A 22,966-nucleotide genomic window follows, 5' to 3' on the forward strand; every position below is an offset into this window, starting at 1 on the left:
AAGAAAGAATGGAACAGATAGATTTTGAAACGAAAGGTTGATCTGAGACTGAAACAAAGTCTTGTTTTCAGTGTGCTATTAGGTTGGATGAAGCGAAGTGCCACCTTGTGGTAGCAGAGGTCCCCCTCCCTGTGACAACTGAAAACAAACACTGAGCTCTTACATGTTGTGTAAGGACTTCAAGAGCTCATTAAAAGGCTCATTAAAAACCACTCCCCGTTTTCTGTTGGCATCACCTAGAGCTGGGAATTCTTTGGAAGAAAATATTTTCACTCTACAAAGTAAAAATCTATCATGCTAATGTTAATAGTCAGTATTGACAGTCATTATCACCAGTAAATGTGAGAAAGTCTTTGCTGACTTGTCTCTTTTAAGACCAATTTATTACTTGCTGGGAAGTTTCAAATCTGAATTGGAGGGTCAGGTCTGACAATTTTTTTATTGTGAATCTGTTACTTACTAACGTGACAAGGAGTAGAATGAGACCTTTATGCATCTGTTTATAGTAGATGAGGAAATTCTATATGCATCTTGCTGCAGAATATTAAAATAATGAAGATGAAATGACACTGAGTCTTGGAACTGTCATTTATTTTAAAGCAGTGAGAACTATGGTAGAGCAAAGGACAGAGTGCAGACACTGCAGTCACAGCTGTTGATGACTTGCTCTCCAAAACGGGAAAGACACCTACTCACTTCTCTGTGCTGTGTACCTTCTGTCCTCGTGGCTTCCCATCCAGACTGTGGATTTGTCTCGAAACAGGAGAAGATGGAAGCATTCCTTAGCATATGTAATCCTGTAAACAACTTTCCAAACTAACTGGAAGGCACTCCAGTTTGCTAGATCTTGGGCAGTGTTTGGCCCTGCCTTTTATTGCTGTACAGTTGCCATATTGGCATTTTTGCTATCCTGAACTTTTAATTTTTTGTGTGTATTACTTAGTATAAGAGTCATATATTATGAAAGTGTAGCCACATTCAGGTCCTGGTCACAGAATGAGTTGCAGGCATCTACATTGCACACACACACACATTTCTGAGTTATTTTCACTGTACAGGTTCAGAAGTGAAGGCTTTCCTTGAGAGCCAAGTGTGCTCTGAGTCTTGCCAGCACAAGTGCTGGAAACCTGCCCAAGATGCCCTGCTCTGCCCCAGCAGTACAGGGCCCCTGGTGCCCTGGCTTTGCCCCACACTTGCACTGCAACTCAGCAGCTGGAATGCTGGTTCACTTGGTGCAGCTCTCAGTGCAGGCACAGTGTGAGGAATTTGCCTGACTGTTCTGTAAAGCCTTCAACAACAGGCTGTGATTTTATACCTCCCCTGCCATTGTTAGTCACATTAGCTGCTATTGTAAATGTGGTCACAGTGTCTGTGAGCTGTATTGATTTTTGCAAAACAACAGTCTGGACTTGCAGTTCTGTCCACAGCCTGTGTTTTCTGGCAGCAAAGAAGTTCAGCTGTACCATTAGGAATTGCATTTCCATTAGGTCTGTAGATTAATATAGGTTTTTATAGTTTAATTAGATTTTCAGACAGTATTAAATACACACAAAAGCTTTTGAATGTTGTGGCTTAAATCCTATTAGGGGTAATTTTAAGTGAGTAGTGATCTGATTTAGGGGATTGTAAAATAATTGAGAAAATGATACAAACCAGGGGAGATGGCAACATCTGTCAAAATCCTATAATATATTTCCACTAGATGATATTCAACAGCAGCTTTTGTAACCTCATACTTTTTCCAGATCACAATTAGAACTAGAGATGTTTGTGTTTTATAGAAGGAAAAGGATTTTCAACTGATGAAAAACTGTGAACCACTTGCCTGTTTTCCATTTTGAATTAATCTGTCAAGCATCTATCTAGTTCTGGGAATAATTGTTTTTTCTTTTTTCCACCATTCTAGGTTTACTATAATACAGATGATGAGAGAGAAGGGTAAGACATTTATTGTTTTACAAGCTTTGCAGTTAGCAATACAAGCTCATAGAAAGCAGGCACAAAACATGTAATCAGATAAAACTGATACCCATTCTCCCCTTATTAACGATAGGTGGACAAATAATATGTAGAATTGGTAAAGGGAGGTTTATTTTATAGTAACTTCCTTTTCCTTTATGTGAGCTGGCTGGTTTTGATATCTATTTTTTATTACATTTCTGAGTAAAACAATTTAAAGGGCCATAAGGTTCTATACAGGGACAGGACAATGTATTTGACAATCAAGTGTCCTCTATCTGTTCTCAAATAATTAAAAAACCCAGGAATTTTTAAATAAAGCACTGAACTTCATTCTATTCATGGAAGCTGTTTAGCAACACACACATGTATGTGACAAATACAGTCACTGCAGAGAAAATCCCCAAACTCCAGAAGAGAAAGGCAGAAAGAGAACAGGAGATCCTGGGATGGGGGAAGGCTGGAACTGAGAGCATCCCCTTGTCTGGCTTTGGAGGGACTGGGAAAATTGCTCTGATGTTGTTAGAGATATCATTAAATGAGGACATTATGACTAAAGTTCAGGCAGTATTAACTGCAATGTGTGTAAGCCCCATATTCTTAGAAGTTGCTTGAATCCCAAGTGAGCACCCACAAATCCGAGAATTTGGAGTAAGACAACTGCACTTAAATAAGCCTGCAGAAGGTGGCCTGTGAGAGGGAGTGGTGAGGCACCTGCAGCTAACATTGACTTGAAAACATGAGACTCTTTTTGATTCTTCTGTGAAGCTTATGTTCTTCATAAGGCTCACAGTGCAATTTGAGAAACAAAGGGCTTTATTGCACCAAGCACACTGGCTTCAGTTCTCTCCTCCAAGAGTAATAGGAGATGCCAAGTCCTGCCAAAGCTATGCCAAGGATGGGGGTGCTGTAGTGCCTTCAGCTTCCCTGGTGGAGCATGTCACATCTTCAGGCTGGATGTGGCTCAGCATGTTATTCCCTTTGAACTTACTGGCTTGTGTGGTCTTGGATTTTAGAAATATTCCTAGTGTTTCCTGGGGCTGTCTCCTTAACCCCAAAGAGGAGATGAATCAATGCATAAATGTGGGTTCAGCTGCTTACTTAGCTGTTTATTGCTCCTCATCTCCCTTCCTTTGTTAAACAGTTAAAGGCCTCGGGGATTTTCAAAATAGTATGTAACATTGGAACGTGTTTTCCTGTCACCTGTCCCAGCCAGTCAGCCTGGGCAATTTGAGCCTGGGCTTGGAGTGTTCAGATGAGCATCAAAAGCCAAATCCATACATTTTCTGGTCTGATCCTACTTGAATAATTACTGGGTTTTTTTGCCAAAGTACAAACTGAGTCATGACTGCTGCTGTTGTCTCCTTTCCTCTTGGTAGCACAGTTTTACTGTGTCATGTTTACTGGTGCCTGTTGTGTGTTTTCCAGTAGCAGTGTCCTGGTGAAGAGGATGTTCCGTCCTGTGGAGGAGGAGTTTGGTCCATCTCCTTTGAAACAAATGAAAGAAGAAGGCCTCAAAAGAGGTAATAACCAAATCATATCAGATAAAAATAATGCTCTGGCACTCATGGCCTCAGGCTGGGAAGGGTTGGTGTGGCTCAGCCCAAGTCAGTTGTTTGATGCTAGTGCAAATGTGAGCTAGATGGGAGAATATATCATTAAACTGCCAGTACACAGGGAGGCATTTTAACAAATGCTGCTGATGATTTTAAAGCAGAAAATATAAAGAACTGTGCTATCTTAAGGCAGGATGAGGACATAAGTGTGTATAAAACACAAAAAAGAGCTAGAAAGTTTCTTGATCCTTGGCCAAGCTACATAGTGCGTAAATGTTCCAGTAGCAGATCTGTGGTTTTCTATTTTTAACTTTCCCTCAGCTTTTTTGTTCTGGCGAGGATCAGAATCAAATATGCAAGATGCATTGGGTCAAATACTGACATCTTACACAGAAAAGCAGACTGCAGAGTAAGATTAGCCTGCATAAAATCTCAGAAATTTCCTACCTCATTAGAAATACAAGGCATGGAAAGGCATCTCCCAGCAGACCTGAATTGTTTGAGAGTTTGTTTCCCTTAACTTTTTTACTGATCTAAATTATTATTACCACAGTTGTGTTTCTTATGCTATACCAATCTAAATCCTGTTTTACAGTCTGCTGCAGTGAAGCTTAAGCTGAGTAACAAAGAAGTAGTATTTTAGGTAGAGCTGTTAAACTTTGTGCTGAAGGTAAGGATGAGCAGATGGTGGTTTCATCTAATTTGTGTTCAGTTGCTTCTGGTGCAGTGTTATAGGTGATAACTTCCTACACTGCAACAGTTAGACACTCTGGGGAATATATGTCATTCCTTCTGACTCAAGAGTTCTGCCACGTAAGTTTTTTGAAGGTTCCAGAGGTTTGACCAACTTATATAATTCAAACTTGGAAATGTTTTGATGTTTACCCATCAGTTTGTGAGACATCAGAGCAACAAGATACAGAAGTGAGCTCAGTTGTTCTCAGTTGCACCATGTGTTAAGACTCATTTGAGCTTTATAGAAACAACCTTCTGTGAGCCTGCATTTGCAAAGTTTCTCTGCTGGTTAGGGTGGTGTACTTGAACCAGAAGATGCTTACAGGATTACAGGATGGAGACTGGTATCTTCCTGGAATAAATGTGGACATATTATTCTTTTAACTAAATCTTCAGTGAATTAGGTGAGGTCAGTACTGACCACAGACTTGCATCTGGTTGATTCAAGGCCTTGACCAAACTCATATTGTCAGGGCTTCATCGGACAGAAGGGGACAGCCACAAAGGCTACATGGAAGTTGATTTTTTTCTTTTCACCTGGGTTTTCCAGCTGGAAGCCTGGGCAACTGGCTTTCTTTTATTACTTCTTTGATTATTAATGGTAAATTGTTTTAATATCATACATAACTGAAACTATCTAAAGGGAAAGATTTGAAAGGAGAAAAAAAAAGTTTATCAATCGGTGGCAAAACTGTGTTAACTGATTAAATTCAGGAGAGACATGTAACCAGAGAGGTTTGGATGATCCTGTCTTCACATCTCTTTCCTGTTCAGTGTTTCTTGCAACTTGGACTGTGCTGGATTGAGGCCAAGCTTCTTCCAGCATGGCCTTTGCTCTGGTGAACTTCCTGCATTCGGGATCCTTTCATCTGGGGTTGTGCTGATGGAGTGCAGCTCAGCTGAATCTGCCTGTTTGACAATGCTGTCTTTGCCACAGGAGTCATGGGGCATTAAAATGTTCTACTGCTTTTCTCAGCTCTGCCATACTAGAAGCTTTTTTCTCCCAGATATATTGGGTACAACAGAATCAATAATTCTGGATAGCTGATACAGATGGGGCACCAGTGTAATGTTTGAGAGTGAGTAGGTCTGCTATGTGAAAATATGCATTAGAAGCAATGTAAACCCAAGGTGGCTCCTTATGAGAGCAGTGCAGGTAAGTAGCACCAAGTGAGGGGCCAGAGGCAGCTGTTGGACCTAATTGTAATACTGTCTGATAGAAACAGAAGTTTTAAAGGGAGAGCTTCAAGAGAACAGGTCTGAAGAAGTTTGCAAGCCATTGGTAAAATAGAGTTCATATTGTCACACAGGTTTGCTGTGTCTTTGAATTATTCTTTCATCTCTAAGGGAGGTAAAAGTGCCCAACACAGAAACATCAAGTATTTTAATCTGTACCAGGTGTGCAGTACAACTAGCTACTTGGCTAAAGTTGTGGCTTTTTTCTGTTCTGACGTCTGAGTAAGAGTTCTCAAATCACTTTCCCTTACTGAGTTCATAAGGAGTTTCCCGCTAATTATAAATCCAGCAGCTGTGTCACAGATCAGGGAGATACCAGTTCTGTAGGTCTCAGCTTGAAGAAAGTAACATTGTCTAGCTTTTGTCTCTCAGGAAAGTCTTGTTAAACTACTTTGAAACATTTTGGATCCATAACAATCAGGGTTTTGTGAACCATCCCTGTGGAGGACAGCATGAACTCTTATCGCCCAGGGAATTTGTGACTCAGCAATTCATGAAAACTCCAAATACAGGAAAGGAAAGCCAGGCCACAAATACCAGCTCTACTTGCCTCGTCTAACATGTGCCACATCTCCATCCAGAGACTTCTTTTTAAAGGCTGTAGTGCTTACTTATAGGGTATCAATCCGGGCATCTGTAATGCCTGGGCTTGGACTAAGTGGCCCAAGCAGGAGGAATACTGACCTGTCATGTCCATAATTTCATTTTGATGTGTCTGTTGCTTCTCTTCTGCTGTGGCAGACTTGCCAGTGGAGAGCCAAGCTGTTAATGCTTTCAGAAGAGCTGTCTAACATAGTTCTTCATTCACACTTCAATCCTCACTTCAGTAGCCTGGATTCCCACTATCTCCCAGGTGCAACAACCTCCTTTACCTTTCATAAAGGCTGGTTGCCACTCCACAATTTTTTAATCACTGTTATTTCTTAAGTAACTAAGGATACATTTATCACCCCTGTTTTTGCAATTCTTTTTAATACCTAAAGAGCATTAGGGACTACAGTGAGTTTCAATACTGGCAAGAAGGTTAAGTGCTGAGACCAATCAGTGTAGAAGTCAGGCAAATCTCAGTTTATGTTACTTTCTGTCAAAAGTAGCTCATTGCCTCATAAAAGATTGGGTCTTTTTGTTTCTTCCCCCCCCAGTCCCCCTCCAAATATTGCAGTTGGTCCTATTAAAAGTGGGACCATCTATGTGCTGAAAATACAGTGACAGTAGGATCAGAGGGTTTAAATATGAGTTGTCACTGACTTGGCATTCAGTGGCAATGTTGCTGAGCCCAGTGGAGCTTCTGCAGCCCCTTCCCTCTGCCCTGGTTGCATCTCCTGCTGTGGGCCAGCTCAAAGGCTTGTGGGGCTACATTGTACACTGCAGCAGGGACCTAATCTGTCTGAAAAACAATTCAAAAGAGGGTTCTTTTTTTCACTTGCATGTGCTCTTCAAGAGTTCAGGGCATGGGAAGATTCATTGAGACAGGCCAGAGTAACAGAGCATAAGGGCAGGGATGAGACAGGCACTTCTTGAGGCATCACTGTCACCAGAAGTCACTTCTGAAGAAGTGCCTTAGTGAATTAAAGCTGGGATTTCCACACTTGTCAGGGGAAAGAAAGTAACAACAGTCCCTCATATGTTTACTAATCCTGGTTCCCTGTGTGTATAAATTGTGATTCAAGTTCCCTGTTGTCCTTCTAATGGATCCTTCATTCAGTGTAATGTTGCCTGGCATGTCAAGCACAACAGAGGTTTAAAGCACTTGTACAATGTCCTCAACTTTAACGTTGGACCAAGTGGTTTTTTTCTTCTTCCAGATACATTTGTAATTATTAAGGCTGGCAGAGGTCCAGACGTTTGAAAAGCCAGGACAGCCCTCTGGTCACAAGAAATTGATAAAAGTGTTGGTAGAGGTAAAATTAGTACTTTGAGCAAGTGCTAGCTCATGGAAGTAAACATATCAAACACAGTAAAGTTTAACTACTGATGTGGAGTTTTTTTTGTTCTCTTACATTCTGCCAGTTACATAGGTTGTGACTCAAAGTTATCTCAGCTTCTAAATCCTTTATAGACTCATAGAATGGTTGGGGTTGGAAGGGACCTTAAAGATCATCTAGTTCCAACCCCCCCTACATGGGCACGGACACCTCCCACTAGACCAGGTTGCTTTTCTGTAGTCCCCTTCAGGTACTGGAAGGCCACTACATTATAAGGTCTCCATGGAGCCTTCTCTTCTCCAGGCTGAACCATGCCTAGTCTCTCAACCTGTCTTCTTAGGAGAGGTGCTCCAGCCCTCTGATCATCTTTGTGATCCTCTTCCAGACTTGCCTCAACAGCTCCATGTCCTTCTTGTATTGGGGACCCCAGAACTGGCCCAGGACACAGCTGTCTTCCTGTGCTGCAAGTGCACATTGCTGGCTCATGTTGAGCTTTTCATCAACCAGCACCCCCAAGTCCTTCTCCTAAGGGCTGCTTTAAAAACACACTCTCAGGCACATTCTAAAGAATTACCAAAATGTTGGTGAAAAGGATGTGGCTCCGTATGCCTGTGATAGAAGTTTTGTGGCTCATGCTTCTGAATGAAAGATGCAAAAAAACACCATTCTTCTGGTTTGTATAAGAAGACAGGTGACTGATCTGCACATGTTTTAAATGTTTTTTCAGTCATTTCTAAACCTGAGCAAAGAAGCTTCTGTTGTCTGCAGATGGTCCTGAGTCCATCCTGCTACAGTCTTGACCTGACAATGAGCTTCCAAACAATTGCTTTGGCATAAAAAATGCCATAATTTCTGTTGATTCATCTGCAAGTTCTTTGTTGGGTTTTCTAGTGGGCAATTAAGCCTTTTGGGCAACAAGGATTGGTGTCTTCAAGAGATATCTTTCTCTGCATACAAAAAAAAAAAAAAAAAATAAAAATTACCAATGTAGTTTATCACGCAGACATAAAATAACTAACAGTACGTGTGTATTTGTGCTTAATGTGCAGCATTGCTACTTGAAAATGAAGTTTATTTAGGGAACTAGATTGTGGAACATCTTATTTAACCTACTACTTTGTCAGAGTCATGTGAGATTACACCTAAAACACTTCTCCAGTGTTTATATTTATTCACTATTTAGCTGTCTGCTTTGCTTTTGCTGTGTAATGGCAAACTTCCTGCTTTGACCTGTACAAGTCAAAGAGGGCAGAACAAGAACTAGAGAGGGCAAGGCACTGCACCTGTGAAAACCAAGAGCCAGCAGGACATCTGCATGAAGGAGATTTTCAGAAGTACCCAATGGATTTGGGTACCTGAGCATGCAGGTAAATGCCTGCCTTTCAGATGTGCTTCTGAATGTCTCCTCTATAAAGTCTCAAATGACTTTAGACTCAGTGCTTTCCAGTGTTTATTTTAAGATTGGTCAGGCCCCATTTGCAGTTATCCATGTGGTAGTGTCAGAGAGAACTATTTGTCTTCTTTTTTGTTGACTTTGCTCTAAAGGCTCAGCTAAAGGCAGGCCAGGCTTGTCTTATCTGAACATACTTTCCCAGCCTTTTGGATGAAGGCTGGAGACGTGGAAGACAAGACACAGGTTGAGGAAGACATAGCTTGTGTACTTTGTACTATGACCCAGGGAGAGGGTCTCAATGCTTTTTAGCTTCTCTAGTTTTAGTAAATGGAGGTTTAAATATTTAAAGATATAGATTCCTCACATTAAATTCCTTGAATTTTCTTTGTGTGTTTTCAAAGCAACTATGATGTATCTCCCATGTTGATCAATGATGGTATTACTTTTTTTTTTTTAAACCAAGCCATCTTCAGCACTTTGTTTCATATGTGATGAATTAATATTTGTTTTTCTACTTGATATGGGGTGTTTCATCTGTTGATTTTTTTGATCTTACTCCAAACTTGACTTTTTTTCTGTTTCAGTGCTTTTGTATGTGAGGAAGGAGACAGATGAAGTATTTGATGCTTTGATGCTGAAATCACCCACAGTAAAGGGGTTAATGGAAGCAGTAAGTATTCACTGTCCTCACATTGTTTGTCTGTCTTGGCAAGAAAATCTTAAAGCTTTCAATGCATTACTGAGATAAAACATAATGTAAAGATGAAGTTATTCTGAAATATATTAAAAGCATTCCATAGAGGACACATAGTGATGGGATGAGGCGGAACAGTTTGATATTGAAAGAGGGTAGATTTAGATGAGATATTAGGAAGAAATTCTTCACTATGAGGGTAGTAAAATACTGGAAGAGGTTGCTTAGGGAAGCTGTGGATGCCCCATCCCTGGCAGTGTTCAAGGCCAGGTTGGATGAAGCTTTGAGACACCTGATCTGGTGGGAGGTCTCCCTGCCCATTGCAGGAGGGTTGGAACTAGATCGTCTTTAAGGTCCTTCCAGCCCAAATCATTCTGTAATAAAGTCTTTCTGGAGCAAGCCTCTGAAATGCTGGTGTGTTCTGAGTCCAGTGCTGTCAGCAGGTTATTGGGATTAAATGGATTCACAGAGCTGATTTATTGGAGACCTGAGCCTTGAGAAATGACAGTAAATAACCAGTGCAAGGGAGGCAGGGAGGTGCATACTCTATTTTCTGAAATACTTCTTTCTGAACTGATGTTTCAGAGCCTGTTGAATGAGTGTTCTCTAATGCCCATCAGTGTGTTTACAGTTGTCTTTAAAGAAAAAGCCCAAGGATGCACTTTTTCCATGTGTGTTTCATATGGCTTTTGTGCAATTGTTTTTCCAGCATATAAGAGGCAGGTGCTGAGCCAATGCAGACTCATACCTCCTGTCCCAAAATCCTTCTCTAGCCCTCACTTCCAGAGTGGCCTAGCTACCAGCCTGCCACTTTGCTGCTTCTTGGAATTCAGTTTTTGCTTATTATCTATGATCACGAGTGGCCATTTCCACATTTAATCCTGTTTATATGAGGTGAGGGCTAGTAGAGGTGTGAAAGTTGGTGAGAGAAGAGTGAAGATAACATTGATGGTTGTACCTACTTTGGTGGGGGGAGTAACATAAGATTGGCAGGGGGGATGCTGAGTTGATTTCAAGCCTTGGCTGTTTGTAGGTAAGAAGAGGGAAAGGTATTAAAGTGTATCTGGAGAGCTCAGCTGAGCACTAGAAGTGTGAATATAACACTTAGAAACTGTTTCAGTGTTTTGTTACAGGTACTGAACACTTTGAATGCAGTAAAGACTGAGTTATTTGGTCAATAATTGGCCGGTAGCAGAAGGCAAAAAAAGATTTGTGGGTTAGTGAATATGTTTAAAATACCTATTCAGATCATGGTATCTCTGAGGAGCCTCAGGTGCATTCTAATGTTCCTAACTGTGCTTTTGCTGATCCTGTTATTTAGTTGTGACTGCAGCTCAGTTGTTTTGCAGAACATCATGTATAAAAAAAGCCAGGCTTTGCTTGAAGAGGCTGCAGTCTGATTCGTGATAAGTTGTACCATGATTTTATCTTTTGTTACTATGGAAGTTAAAAGTATGCTGTAGTCCTTCAGTAACCTTTCAAGTGAACATGAGTATCTCCAATATTCTGTGCCTCTCCATGCCTGTTCTCCAGCCACTGTGTATCATAAAAACAAAGCTGGTGCAGAAGCAGGAAAGGTTTCTGCATTCTTCTGTCAGCACAGCTGCTGACTCAGTGGCATGTTTTTGGCACCAGAGAAATCTGATCTGTTGTAAAATGTCCCAGTTCACTGGAAGGAACACATTCAGAAAATTTGAATTCTCTTGGGCAGGATGTCATTGATAAATCAATGCCAAAAAGCTGTCAAATTACATACTCTTTAATATTCTCTACAGTCTTTTCAGCAAATCACGTAGTTTTGTAATTGTGCACATCCTAAATACTCAATTCTAACCTCAGTAGTAAGAACTTAGAAACTGGGGCTCTAAATATTATAGAGCCCTGGAACTGTATAATATAAATATTATACAGCACCAGGGATCCTGAATCATACCTTCTCTGTTTACGGATTTCACTTTTTTGGTTCTTTTTTTGTTCAATCACTATTTGTGGCCTATGGCTTTCCTGTGATTAATACTATTGTTTTGTCAGATACTATGTTTATTTTTATTCTCTCATATACCCCCATGCCAAATGAACAAACAGATTACTTCTCAGATTTCATTTGTCTGGCAAGTATCTAGGGGTCTCAGTTTTCAAAGATACAGTAGATCTTAGAAATTTATGCAAAGGTTTGTTTTTAAGATGTTTGCATCCTACACCAGTCAGTCTTGATCAACAAAGAATAGTGAAAAAACTGCCTACCACAAATCATCACACATATGTAGTGAATGACCAGCTCTAAATCCTGCTCTGAAACTGATCCAAAGTAAGGTTAACTCTGTGAATATCAGGAGATACCCTAGCCCTATGTTATGCAGAATTGCATATTTAAGAAGGTGATCTAAATGAGGAAATTCAAGCATCTCCCAAAGTCTTTCTAGAATTCAAAGCTTACATCTGAATTCAACAGAGCTTGCTTAGACCACAGTTTATGAGATACCTGTTGATGTGTGTGTTCTCCCAGCTAATATGAGGCAACAGACTGGACCATTCCACAGAAATAAGATGGCAAAGATGTTTTCCTTTGTGCTTCAGCCAGCCTAGATGTTGCCCTTCCTGTCTTCCTGACTCCAGCAGAGAAAGCATTTCCACTGGCTTGTGCAGTTATATGTGTAGAATCATTAAGGCTGGAAAAGACCTCTGAGATGAGGTCCAGCTGTCAACCCAACACCACCATGCCAGCTAAATCATGTCCTGAAGTTGTACGTCCTCATGTTTTTTTAACATTTCTGGGGATGGTGGCTCCACCACTTTCCTGGGCAGCCTGTTCCAGTTCCTGACCACTCTTTCAGTAAGGAAATTTTTCTTAATATCCTATCTGAACCTCCCCTGGTGCAACTTGAGTCCATTTCCTCTCGTCCTATCACCCATTACATGGGAGCAGAGACCTACTCCCACCTCACTCCAGTGTCCTTTCAGGCAGTTGTAGTGTGCAATAACATCTCCCCTCAGGCTCCTCTTGTCTAGACTAAACAACCCAAATTCCCTCAGCTGCTCAAAGTTGCCATTCCAGGAGATTGCAGCCCAAAGAAACACCCAGTCTGTTATTTCAGTACTGCTCTGAATGCTGCCCTGCTGCTTCAGAGGGTAGAAAAGTGGGCAATGGAGATGATAAAGAAAACATTCCTCTGAATAAGGATATCTTTTTAAAATTTATTATAGCCTACTTGGAGTCAGGTGAGAAATCCTGTTGTTTTATCTGGAAGTTGGCAGTAGCTTTGTTTCCCAGGTTGGTGAGAAATGTGTTTCAGAAGAGGGTGTTAAGTGAGATGCCCCAGCAGATGCTTGCTCTCTGCTTTCTCAGATTCTGCAGCAGGACTTAGCACATTGGCAGTGGAGACTTGTTTTCTGAGCCTGTGAGTGGGAGGCTCACCCATGCACCCACTTTAAGCCTTTCATCCACAGCTCACTACTTGGTATAATTGGTTGAATCCTTAGGGGTTCCTGAGAAATGTGCTTATTCAGTCAGCTGGAAGTCTTTTGCAAAGCTCACTAATCCCTGCATGTTATATAAATCCCACACCTGTCATAGGCTGTGTGACACGCAAGGCTTTCTCAGCACTACCTCTCATACCTTAAGTAGGAAGTGGTGTCCCAGAGTCCCAGACCACTTTGAGCAACATTTGGAATGTGTGAGTGTTAGGTATCCCACATATTCTGGGGAAGTTTTATGCTGGAATGTGCAGAATGCTGTATATGAGCTGTATTAAATCTCTTTGGCACAGTAACATTTCTCCCTGCTTGTTTACTTTCATGGAGTCAGTGAAGTCACTAGGCTTCAGAATTAATAACCTGAAGAACAAGATAAATCATTTCCCCACGTTCACACAGTTGTGACTTTTCTGCAGATCCAGGTTGCAATTTTACTCTGTTGCCTGTTACAAAGGACTTTTTTCAACAATCCAATGCAATGGAGCCATTTTTATTGCTTTACAGGAAAGCTTAAATTTAGGTATAAAAACCAAAACCACAGATACAGATGTTCAACACCAAATTGCTTGCCTGGTGTCTTTCTGTTCAGACTGTAGTAAGCAAAGCTAGAAGGTATGAAAGAATAAAAGGAGAACATGAAAGTTTCTCTGAGAACTTCTCTAAGACAGTCAAAATTTGTCCATAGGGTGTTTCTCCTGGGTACAGGAGCCTCACCAGCCTCAGCTTAGGCAGCTCCCTCCAGGAGCAGTGCAAGGTGAGGCACTAATTTGGAAACCTAGTGGTGGCCACTAGAGTGAGGGGCAGGGTATGAGTGCCTACAGAAGTGTAAGAGTAGCTGGAATAGGTTAGGACATGTCACACAGGGATATGGCAAACCCTGACTTTGCATCACTCTTGTTCTGCCTTATTTGGAGCAAAGACTTGAACTTGTTCCAGATAAGCTGAGTATGTTATGGAACTTCTTTGCAGGATGTGCTTCCACCCTGTGCATGTGGTTACAAAGCTTTTACATGGGCTACACACAGCCTTTTGCATAGTAAAAAAGATTAGGTTTACAGTCTGATAGTGAGGATGCTTGTGTGAGATACAAGATAAGTGGGGGTGTGAGTGTACAAAGTGGAGTTTTCCCCACTGCAGAGAGAGTGGGACCATGCAGTGTATGAGCCTGTGCAGCTGAGCTGGGCCTCTCCCAAGGCAACTGAGAATATAGAACCAGGACTACCAGCAGTACCTCCAGAAACATATCCAAAAGGGTAGTGAAACACGCTGGGGCAAGTAAAACTGAAGTAGCAAGTACAACCCACAGTTTAATTTATATTTTGTTTTCTGCTAGGTGCAAAACTTAAGGATGAGTCTAGTGCACTTTATGAGTAGTTACTGCTTATTTATACCCTCCCTTTTGTGTATGTCACAGATATACACTGTGGTAAGAAGAAAACTATTTGCAGTGTAAATGAAGCTTTGTTCTTCAGCATTTCACAATTATTCTGTATATTTACATACAAAATTGTGTCTTAGGTAAGATGAATATGACACAATTGTAGGTGCTGTAGGCAAGTGTAAGCTGATTAATTGTCTCAGAGAATCCTGGCTTTCTGGACAGGAGGTGTGCTTGGGGTTCAGTCTGTGGCTGTTTGAATCTGTCCTTGGTGCCGAGTTTGTGCATTGCTTTATTTCCATTTTCAATTTCATGATAATTTCTTTAGTTTGCTGCTCCAAAATAATCAATTTTTCTCAAAGGCAGTCTGAACACAAACAGAAGATTTAACAGTGGTTGCTGTTCTACAGTCTTTAAATGGATTCTTAATTGTGCTTTTCAGTTCTCTAATGCAGAAGATCAGCTTTTTAGCTACAGCTGTATTTCACCTGGGAAGGGCCAGAAACTTTGGCTGTAGGGTATCACATAGCATTAATCACTGTAAAAAAGTAATTTTTCCATAACTGTTTTGCCTTTTGGGACAATCCTTTTCTAAACTATGAGCTATGAGACCTGTTCCCTCAAAGAAGAGTGATTATTTGGAAAGGAAAATTGGCTCAGACTGTGGCCTCAGAGGCACCATCTCCATGAGCACACCACAGATTCACTGTAAAATTGACTTTTTAAAAGTTTATTAATGTGTACTCCTGAAAGCAATGCCAAAGCATCCGAGTGGAGGGCTTGTTAGTGATGGCAGTTTGGCAGCTAAGTAGTTCTTTCTTCAAAAGTTTTCTTGTATTTTCTGCTTTATCATTTGAGTAGCTAACAATAGGTTGATCTTACAAGTCCTTTACCATGGAAACACACTTCTCTGTGGCATCTCATCTTGTTGTCTGTACCCTTAGATGATGTTTTGTGAGCCAAATAGTGTTCTCATTTTACTACACCAGTAGCCAGACTCTACAACCCTCTTCAACAATACAGAAGCTTCCTAGTCCTGTGTGTACCATGTTTGTAGCCCTCCCACAAAAGGTACCTTGAAGATACTTTTCAGACAAAAGAAGTACCATGGGGGGTCCTGTTAGCTTAATGAACCCTGAAATGCCATGGAGAAATAGAAATGTGTACATATTTTTTTTTTTAATCCATCAATTCATCAGCTTCACTGCCTTCTGCCTGGTGGAATAAGCCTTTGTTTCCACAAGCCCAGAAAATCAGAATCCACCAGGCAGAAATGTGGCTGATCAGGCTGAAATTTAACAAAATTACCAACAAAATCTGTTGACTTGAGGAGAGCATTAGGAGATGCTGAGGCAGTTTTGATGACTCACATCCTATGAAACTATAGCTTCTAAGTTTGTGGATGGAAACGATTGTGGTTTTTTGATTAAAATGTTTAGGGTTATTCATCCCCAAATCATCTTTAAATGAATCTGTGTTTCTTTTCTATCAAGTAGCTTTTCTGTATAGCTATCCGGTGGGGTTGGCAGAAATTGTGTTTTAATGCCTTATGTAGAGATAGGTGATCCTTTCATATTTGTCATTTTTTAATGATGTTTATTTTATTTTGATTATTTCAGATCTCAGAGAAATATGGGCTGCCAGTTGAAAAGATTGCAAAACTTTATAAGAAGAGCAAAAAGGGGTAAGTAAACAAAGTAAACAAACTACCTAGGGACTTCTGCAGGATCCTTTAGAAGTACTCAGAGATCCCAGCTATGCTTGGGGCATCATGATAAAATTGTGTCCAGAGAAGCTGTGTTCAGTGCTAGGTTCACTGGGGTTTTTGCAGCCTGGTCTGGCAGAAGGTGTCCCTGCCCATGGAAAGGTGGGTAGAACTAGGTGATTTTTAAGGTCTCTTTCAGCCCAAACCATTCTCTGATATTCTATGGTATTCTGTGATGCTGGGCAGTATAAAAACTTCTAGGGACCTACCCATAACCCTAAAATCTTACTGTCTGTGGAGACAGCAAGGAGTGGCAGAGGGAGAAACATGAATCTCCAGTCTGTATCTTGCCAGTATTCATAGGCTTACTGTGAGGGTGTAGAATTTCTGTTTGGAAAATGTATTTTAATAAAGTCTTTTTTGTAAGCTGTTCACTTTACATGGTGGCTCCACTAGCATGGGAGAGGGACAGCCTCTGCTGCAGACACCGTGTGGAGTTTCTCTGCAGTGCTAGGAAGAAGCAGGCCTCTTCCTTCCCTTCAACTCTGAAAGGCAGGCAGGCAATGTTTACTGCAAGAGTTTCAGATGAGTAAATTTAGATGTGAGTGTCATAGCTATAATTTAGGATAGTTTAGGCAACTACTCTTTGCCATAAATCTGAATGTTTCCACTTCAACTTTTTTTTACTTCTAAATAACCACAATATTGTAGTGTTATAATTTTAAATCGGTCATTGTTTTTCAGCTGTAACTCTAGTAAAGGGTATGGTTTTTCTTTAGCTTTTGACAAGACCAGTGAAACATCTCATGCTTTGCTTCTTTGTAACACCGTTTCCAACGATTTTATTTGATGGAAAAACACTTTACTGTAAAGAGTGAGGAAAACACTCATAGAAACTTGCAGTAGTTGTCACTTTCCAAGTTGAGTACTACACCTGTGAGCTGTTTGCAAAGCACAAATTACACTGCTCCCCCCTGTTAGTGACTCACACTACAGAGGAACAGTAGCTGAGGAGTAGCATGGTGATGTACCTGGAGGAGCCAACACCAGGCATGGGAAACACCAGCTAGCAGGGATCTGGAGTGCAGTTTGCCCTGTAGACAGCTTATGAAGTGGGTTAACACCCTAGCACTGGCTTGTCTTTTACCTTGAGTACTTTAGCAAGTAGCAGCCTCTAATCCAAAGGCTAGAAGGGACTGTGGGGCAGATCTTCATGATGATTCTTACTATTGCCCCTGCAATGTCTTGTACTGTCTTGGTTTTGCATTGTAGTGAAGTTAGCACATGCCATGGAGTGCATGGCTTTGCCTTTCAGTGACCTGGTACATGAAAGTAATGATTTTTGCCTTTGTCACCAGTATCTTGGTAAATATGGATGACAACATTATTGAGCACTACTCCAATGAGGACACGTTCATCCTGCACATGGAGAGCATGGTTGAAGGCTTCAAGATCACACTGACAGAGATCTAACCTCAGGCAGAGCCCTTTTGTGAGGAACCGCAGCATTTCATTCTTCTTGGAAAGCAGAAGATTCCCTGGGAACTTGACAGACATTTATCAGAGAAACTGTTACAAAACTGCTTTGGAAATAGTGTCCACTCTGCACATGTGCACCCACTGCATATGGACTTGGGTTTGTCAAGCATAAGGCCTGGTCCCTTATTTATTGTTCCCCACTAGTGTACAAGCAGTTACCAGCCTCTGGATTTGTAACCAGATGACCCACTGCAAATGTGAAGTGCAGGATTTAAATCCATACTTCAGTGTGGATAAGCTCACTCTAAAACATGAAACCATGCCGATCTAGTTTCAGAAACCTGGTGTAAATCACTTTACCAGTAGTTCTCAGTCATTGTTAATAAATAAACTTGTCCAGTGCTAAAGATGGGAAAAGTGGCTGACAGAGCTCTCTTGCTCAGACTGGTCCATATCTCTCTATAGTGTATAGTCTTGCCAAATACCTCTGGTAGTTCTCAGCACGTAGCAATGAGGACTTGTAAGTAAGGCATTCAGCTACAAATGTCACTTGTAAGTAAATGGTAAAGAAACCGTTTTAACCTTGTATATAATGTTTATAATATGCAATAATATATTTTAACTACTGTATGTGGGCATGTTTACTGCCACTATGTTTTTCTTATGTATTGGGGTTTAGGGTTTGACAGAGTCTTTCCTAGAGGATTAGATTTCTGCAATCTGCTAAGGAGTGTCTGGTGAGAAGCCATTAACTGCATCAGCACTCATACGCTCCACCTTTGCCCACCCAGTTTTTATACTGAAATACTGGAGCAAACTGTGCTAAGGGTTTTGGAGTGCTCTGGCATAATGAACCCACCTTAGGTGCCCAAGTCACAGCTGTAAATATCTGGGTGCCCCATCCAGCTGTTACCAAATCCTAGAGGCATGCATGTGTTTGCTGCCTAGTGTGCCTAAAGGTACAGGAGGGACGTTTTCCTGTTCTCTTGGTGAAGCAGGAGCTCTCAAAGTGGGCTTTTGTCAAGCCTGTGAAGGGAAAGATGCTTTCTGAAGCAGCCTGCTCGTGAAAGCATTCCTCTGGACTGTAAGAAACAGGACTTCAACCTCCTTTTAAAGGAAACTTGCCCTTGTATTTCCATTGAATGATTCTGGTTTGATTCCTAGGACAGTAGGGTGAGGTATACACTTGGTTTGATGTAAATATTTTATTGAAACTGGAACAATTTTACCAGTGGAGACTGAGTAGCACACAACTGAGGTGTGGAGATGGGTCTCACAAGGGCTGGATATGAACCCTGGTTGAACTACAAGGTTATTCCATCAAATTCCACCAAATTGTCTCAACAGTTCTGTGTGAGAGGAAGCTGAAGGCTAAAATCACACCAGGAAAGGGGTTAAAGACCTGACTATCCCCAGTGCAACTAGACCCAGCATCTCTCTCTCTCTCCTTTCCAGCTCCTCTGGCTTATCAAAGAGAGCTCCTCACTCAGCATCCAGTCCCATGAGTTTCAGTGTTTTATTCTCCATGCACCGTGTGTGGATCCTGTGTGACAGACAGAAATACGGGTCCTTTCCTACATGAAGCCTTTGGAGTTGGGTTTTTCTTTTTTTCCTTCTGAAATCTTTTTTCTGTATAGGCACAGAATCTTTGTTTTCATTAGGTGGTTAATGGTGTAAAAAAACACTGCCTGGTTCAACAGGCCTCATTCTCTAGTGTTTTGAGCTGTGTGGGGCTATTTACATCCAAACAAAGTAGTTGGAATAGCTGGCAGCCTAATTTAGTCATGTTTATGCATGAATTGTCCTGTGAGCTCTTGCACACTCTCTTAACTTCATTAGCAATAGCATGCCATTAAAATCTGTATTTCAAATAGAATTGTTAGGTACCTGTGGAAGTTTCTGTATGACCAGAACCTATGAAAGGTCCAGATTATTAGCAACAGAGCCAGAATCCACATACAGCTGCAAAGCAAAGTGTTTGTTGTCTTCCTCCCTCCCCTTTCTTTTGTCATGTGTTCTTTCTCCTCCTGATGCAGATTTGTGTAGTAATTCCATTATCTTTTTATAAATGCATACTCCAAAATTGGACAGTTATAGCAGTTGGCATTAGGAAGTGGAACAGCACACAGGACTGGTGAGCAGTGGTGTTGATTCTTGTATTTCTCTGTTGTTTTGACAGTGTTTGGGATCCTATGGATATTAGCTGGGATCTCTCAGCTGGTCACGATGTCTGGGCAGAAGCTGCATGTAAAGCATAGGAATAAATGTTTGCAGGAGTTGAGCCCTATTTCTGACCCCAACAAATCTGCCATCCAAGCTTCTCCTACTTAGAGGGGATGCTGGCCCAGATTAAGATGAACTGCACTAAAAAAAGACGGTGAGAATTTGGGGTTCACATAGAAGGACAGAATTGTCCTGGCAGCACCAGCAATCAGGTTTATACAACATTCATGTCATACATGGGTGGAGATGAACTGGAATCTGTTGGATGCTGCAGCATCTTGTGCTGGGAAGCAAGGTTGGATCAGTGGGAACTGCAAAGCTTCAGGAAATATTTGTGCTTAAGGAGTTACCTTTCAGTTGCCATTTTAGGAGCTTTTGGTTTAGGCAAGGAAAGGGAAGTCACTTTCAAAATTAACTGAAAGCTTGTTAAAATACATTTTAAAAGTGTGCAAATCCCTGTTACAAGAGAACTGATATTCCTGCCTTTAATTCCTCTGTACAGTCTTAATGAAAGTCGAGGAAGATGAGTATGATTTACTTTGATAGTAAGAGTACTTTAAAAGGACAACTAGAGGTAGTTATGAATGATCTCCCATAACTTTAATGTCTCTGCAAGGGTCTGAGGGCTTTATTTCTCCTCTCCAGATGCATTGCAGGCACCTGAGTCATTACAAAAAGCACATCACCCTGCACCCTTTTGGTTGCAGTTACAGCATCAGCTGCTTGAGAACCACTGAACCTTGGATGCTGGTCATGGGAAGCTACAAGCTCCCAGCATTCATCTTTTAAGGACTTGTTGGCCAAAACCAGGCTACCAAAATGATAAGGAAGGGACAGAACAAATCATACAAGCTTCTGAAGCATTGGTCCTCCTTGTCCCCTGCTTGATTCAGAGGTCTTGAGGACTACAAAGTGTTTGCATGTGTATTGTTTAAAATATACATGTCGCTTTTTTTAAATGAAAAATGGTAATTACCACTGGATCTTCCAAATATTATGAGTTAAATGGGGGTAAGATTTAGCTACTGTTCAGCAGGGGACAGGAATATCTGCCTTGCTTCCTTTTGTCTCTTTGTGGCACTGCTGTGGTTGTTTATTTAAAAGAACAAACCTCTCATTTCCTTTCTTTCTTCAAGACAGTTGTCTTGAGTCCTACATAGTGCAGCCTGAAGGGTGTCATGCTGCTCAACTTATTTTCCCTATGAAGAATTAGAGCTGTGAGTGTTTGTAGATGTTTTGTTTCAAAAGACTCGGAGAGAGATGAGCAAAAGGAGTCTTTTAAACTCCAATTTTGGTTCCTGCTATAGATTGGCACTGTGTCCGTCCACTTAATGTTTTATTATGAAACCCCCAAATCTCAAATTTTAGTATCTTTCTACTCAGTCAGGTGCTGATATCTCCAAAATAAAGTGCATCCTTGCAGTGAAGCTTTCTTCAGTGGTATCTCCATCAAAGCATTCTGGAGTATTTTTATCAATGAATGTAAACTACAAGGAAAAAACTTTTTTTTTTTTTTTTTTTTTTTTTTTTCCTGTGTGTCCTCTCTCATGAAGTTTTTGGTCAGTGGAATTCAGAGATCAAGTGTCTTTCTTGTATATTTTCCTCTTTCAGTCTATGGATTGTTTAAATGTTGTAAATTAATTCAAACAATTAGTAAAAACTAAACTTTCCAGCCGTTAAAGATGCTGTATATTGATTGATACGGAACTGAAAAGGAGTATCTTATGACTTTTAAAATATAAAGCTTATGAAATGTTTTATATGCTCTTCCATTTCCTATGAATTGAGACAAGATACAAACAAGAATGTTTGTGCCAAAGTTTGTGACAAGCCGTATTTCTGGCAAACAAGGAAACTTTATGTATAAATAGTGTGCTTTTATATTAAGAAAATAGCTTATGTAACTTAATAGTGTTGCAACTGGGAGAGGGGTTTGATAAACTGTAAATACAGTTATTTTATTTTTTGTACATTTTTAAGAAGGAAAAAAATAAATATTCCTATGTATGAGATAATATTTCTGTTGCTGTGGTGTGTGTGTGTTAGTACACACTAGGGATTGAGTTCCTGTTTCTGAGCCCAGAAAACAAGAAGAAAATAGAAATTCATTCTACCTAGAAAAGAAGAGACTTGAAAAGAAACCCAAACTCAAAATATGGGTTCAGTGACTGGCCTGGTAAATGGCAGGGAAATCACTGGGTATTGTATATCTGGACTTCTGTAGGGCATGTGATGCTGTCTCCTATTGCATCCTGATAGAGACACTATTGATGTATGGGGTGAGTGACAGTGAAATGGACTGAGAACTGAATGGGTAAGGCCCAGAGGGTGGAATGCAGCAGTGCAAAGTCAAGCTGGAGTGGTGTCTAGGGGTGTACCCCAAGAGTCTATACTGAGTCCAGTCCTGTTCCACATCTTCATTAATGATCTGGATGAGGGAGCAGAGCATATCCTCAGAAAGATTTGTAGGTGGCACCAGACTGGGAGGAGTGAGCTGATACATGAGAAAGTTGTGCTGCCATCCAGTGACCTCAACAGGCTGAAGAAATGGGCCAACAAGAACCTCATAAAGTTCAATAAGGGGACAAGTAAAGTCCTGCACTTGGAGAGCAACAACCCCATGCACCAGTATGTGTCAGGGACTGCCCAGCTGGAAAGCTCTGCAGAAAAGGACCTGAGTTCCTGGTGAAAAACAGGTTGAACATGAGCCACCAATGTGCTCTTGCAGCAAAGAAGGCAAGAGATATCCTGGGCTGTGTTAGGCAAGGTGTTGCCAGAAGGCTGGTGGAGGTGATCCTTCCCTATTGAGGCCACATCTGGAGTATAATTCTTTCTTAAGAGACATGGAGCTGCTGGAGAGAGTCCAGCAAAGGCCCAAAAGGATAATAAAGGACTGGGGCATCTTTCCTGTGAGGAAAGGCCAACAGAGCTGGGACTGGGCAGCCTCGTGAAGAGAAGGCTACAGGGTGTTGCGGCGAGCCTTCTTTCTTTCGGGGACTCGGTTCTTCTCCAGGAGCTCTTTCCTGCTGTTCCTCTCCTCAGGCATCTTCATCTGCTTCTGCTTCTGGGAGCATGCCTTTTACCTTGCCCTTCAGCCCCGCCCATTTCCGGCTGGGGCAGGCCCTAATTAGTGGGCACACCTGGGCTTAAGCTCCCAGTTCATTATCAGTGACACCTGAGGACTTGTGGTCTTCTCTACAACAGGGATC

The 22,966-nt window shown here is 41.2% G+C and overlaps 1 protein-coding gene across 6 annotated transcripts in view; it reads left to right on the top strand.

Annotated features, from left to right (window-relative positions):
* The window catches only part of GRHL2 (grainyhead like transcription factor 2), a 65,534-nt gene extending 47,368 nt beyond the window's left edge, over nucleotides 1-18,166 (top strand). For 5 of the 6 annotated variants that reach the window (XM_071738076.1, XM_071738079.1, XM_071738078.1 and 2 more), the window contains 5 exons: nucleotides 1,907-1,938; nucleotides 3,388-3,482; nucleotides 9,389-9,474; nucleotides 15,970-16,034; nucleotides 17,414-18,166. In XM_071738076.1, coding sequence (XP_071594177.1) covers nucleotides 1,907-1,938; nucleotides 3,388-3,482; nucleotides 9,389-9,474; nucleotides 15,970-16,034; nucleotides 17,414-17,528 — 393 coding nt within the window. In that variant the 3' untranslated portion in view covers nucleotides 17,529-18,166. The remainder of the gene's footprint in view (nucleotides 1-1,906; nucleotides 1,939-3,387; nucleotides 3,483-9,388; nucleotides 9,475-15,969; nucleotides 16,035-17,413) is intronic. The other variant, XM_071738080.1, reaches the window with a different exon arrangement.
* Nucleotides 18,167-22,966: the final 4,800 nt, after the last annotated feature.

The sequence above is a fragment of the Heliangelus exortis genome, chromosome 2 (assembly GCF_036169615.1).
Source record: "Heliangelus exortis chromosome 2, bHelExo1.hap1, whole genome shotgun sequence".
Classification (NCBI taxonomy): domain Eukaryota; kingdom Metazoa; phylum Chordata; class Aves; order Apodiformes; family Trochilidae; genus Heliangelus; species Heliangelus exortis.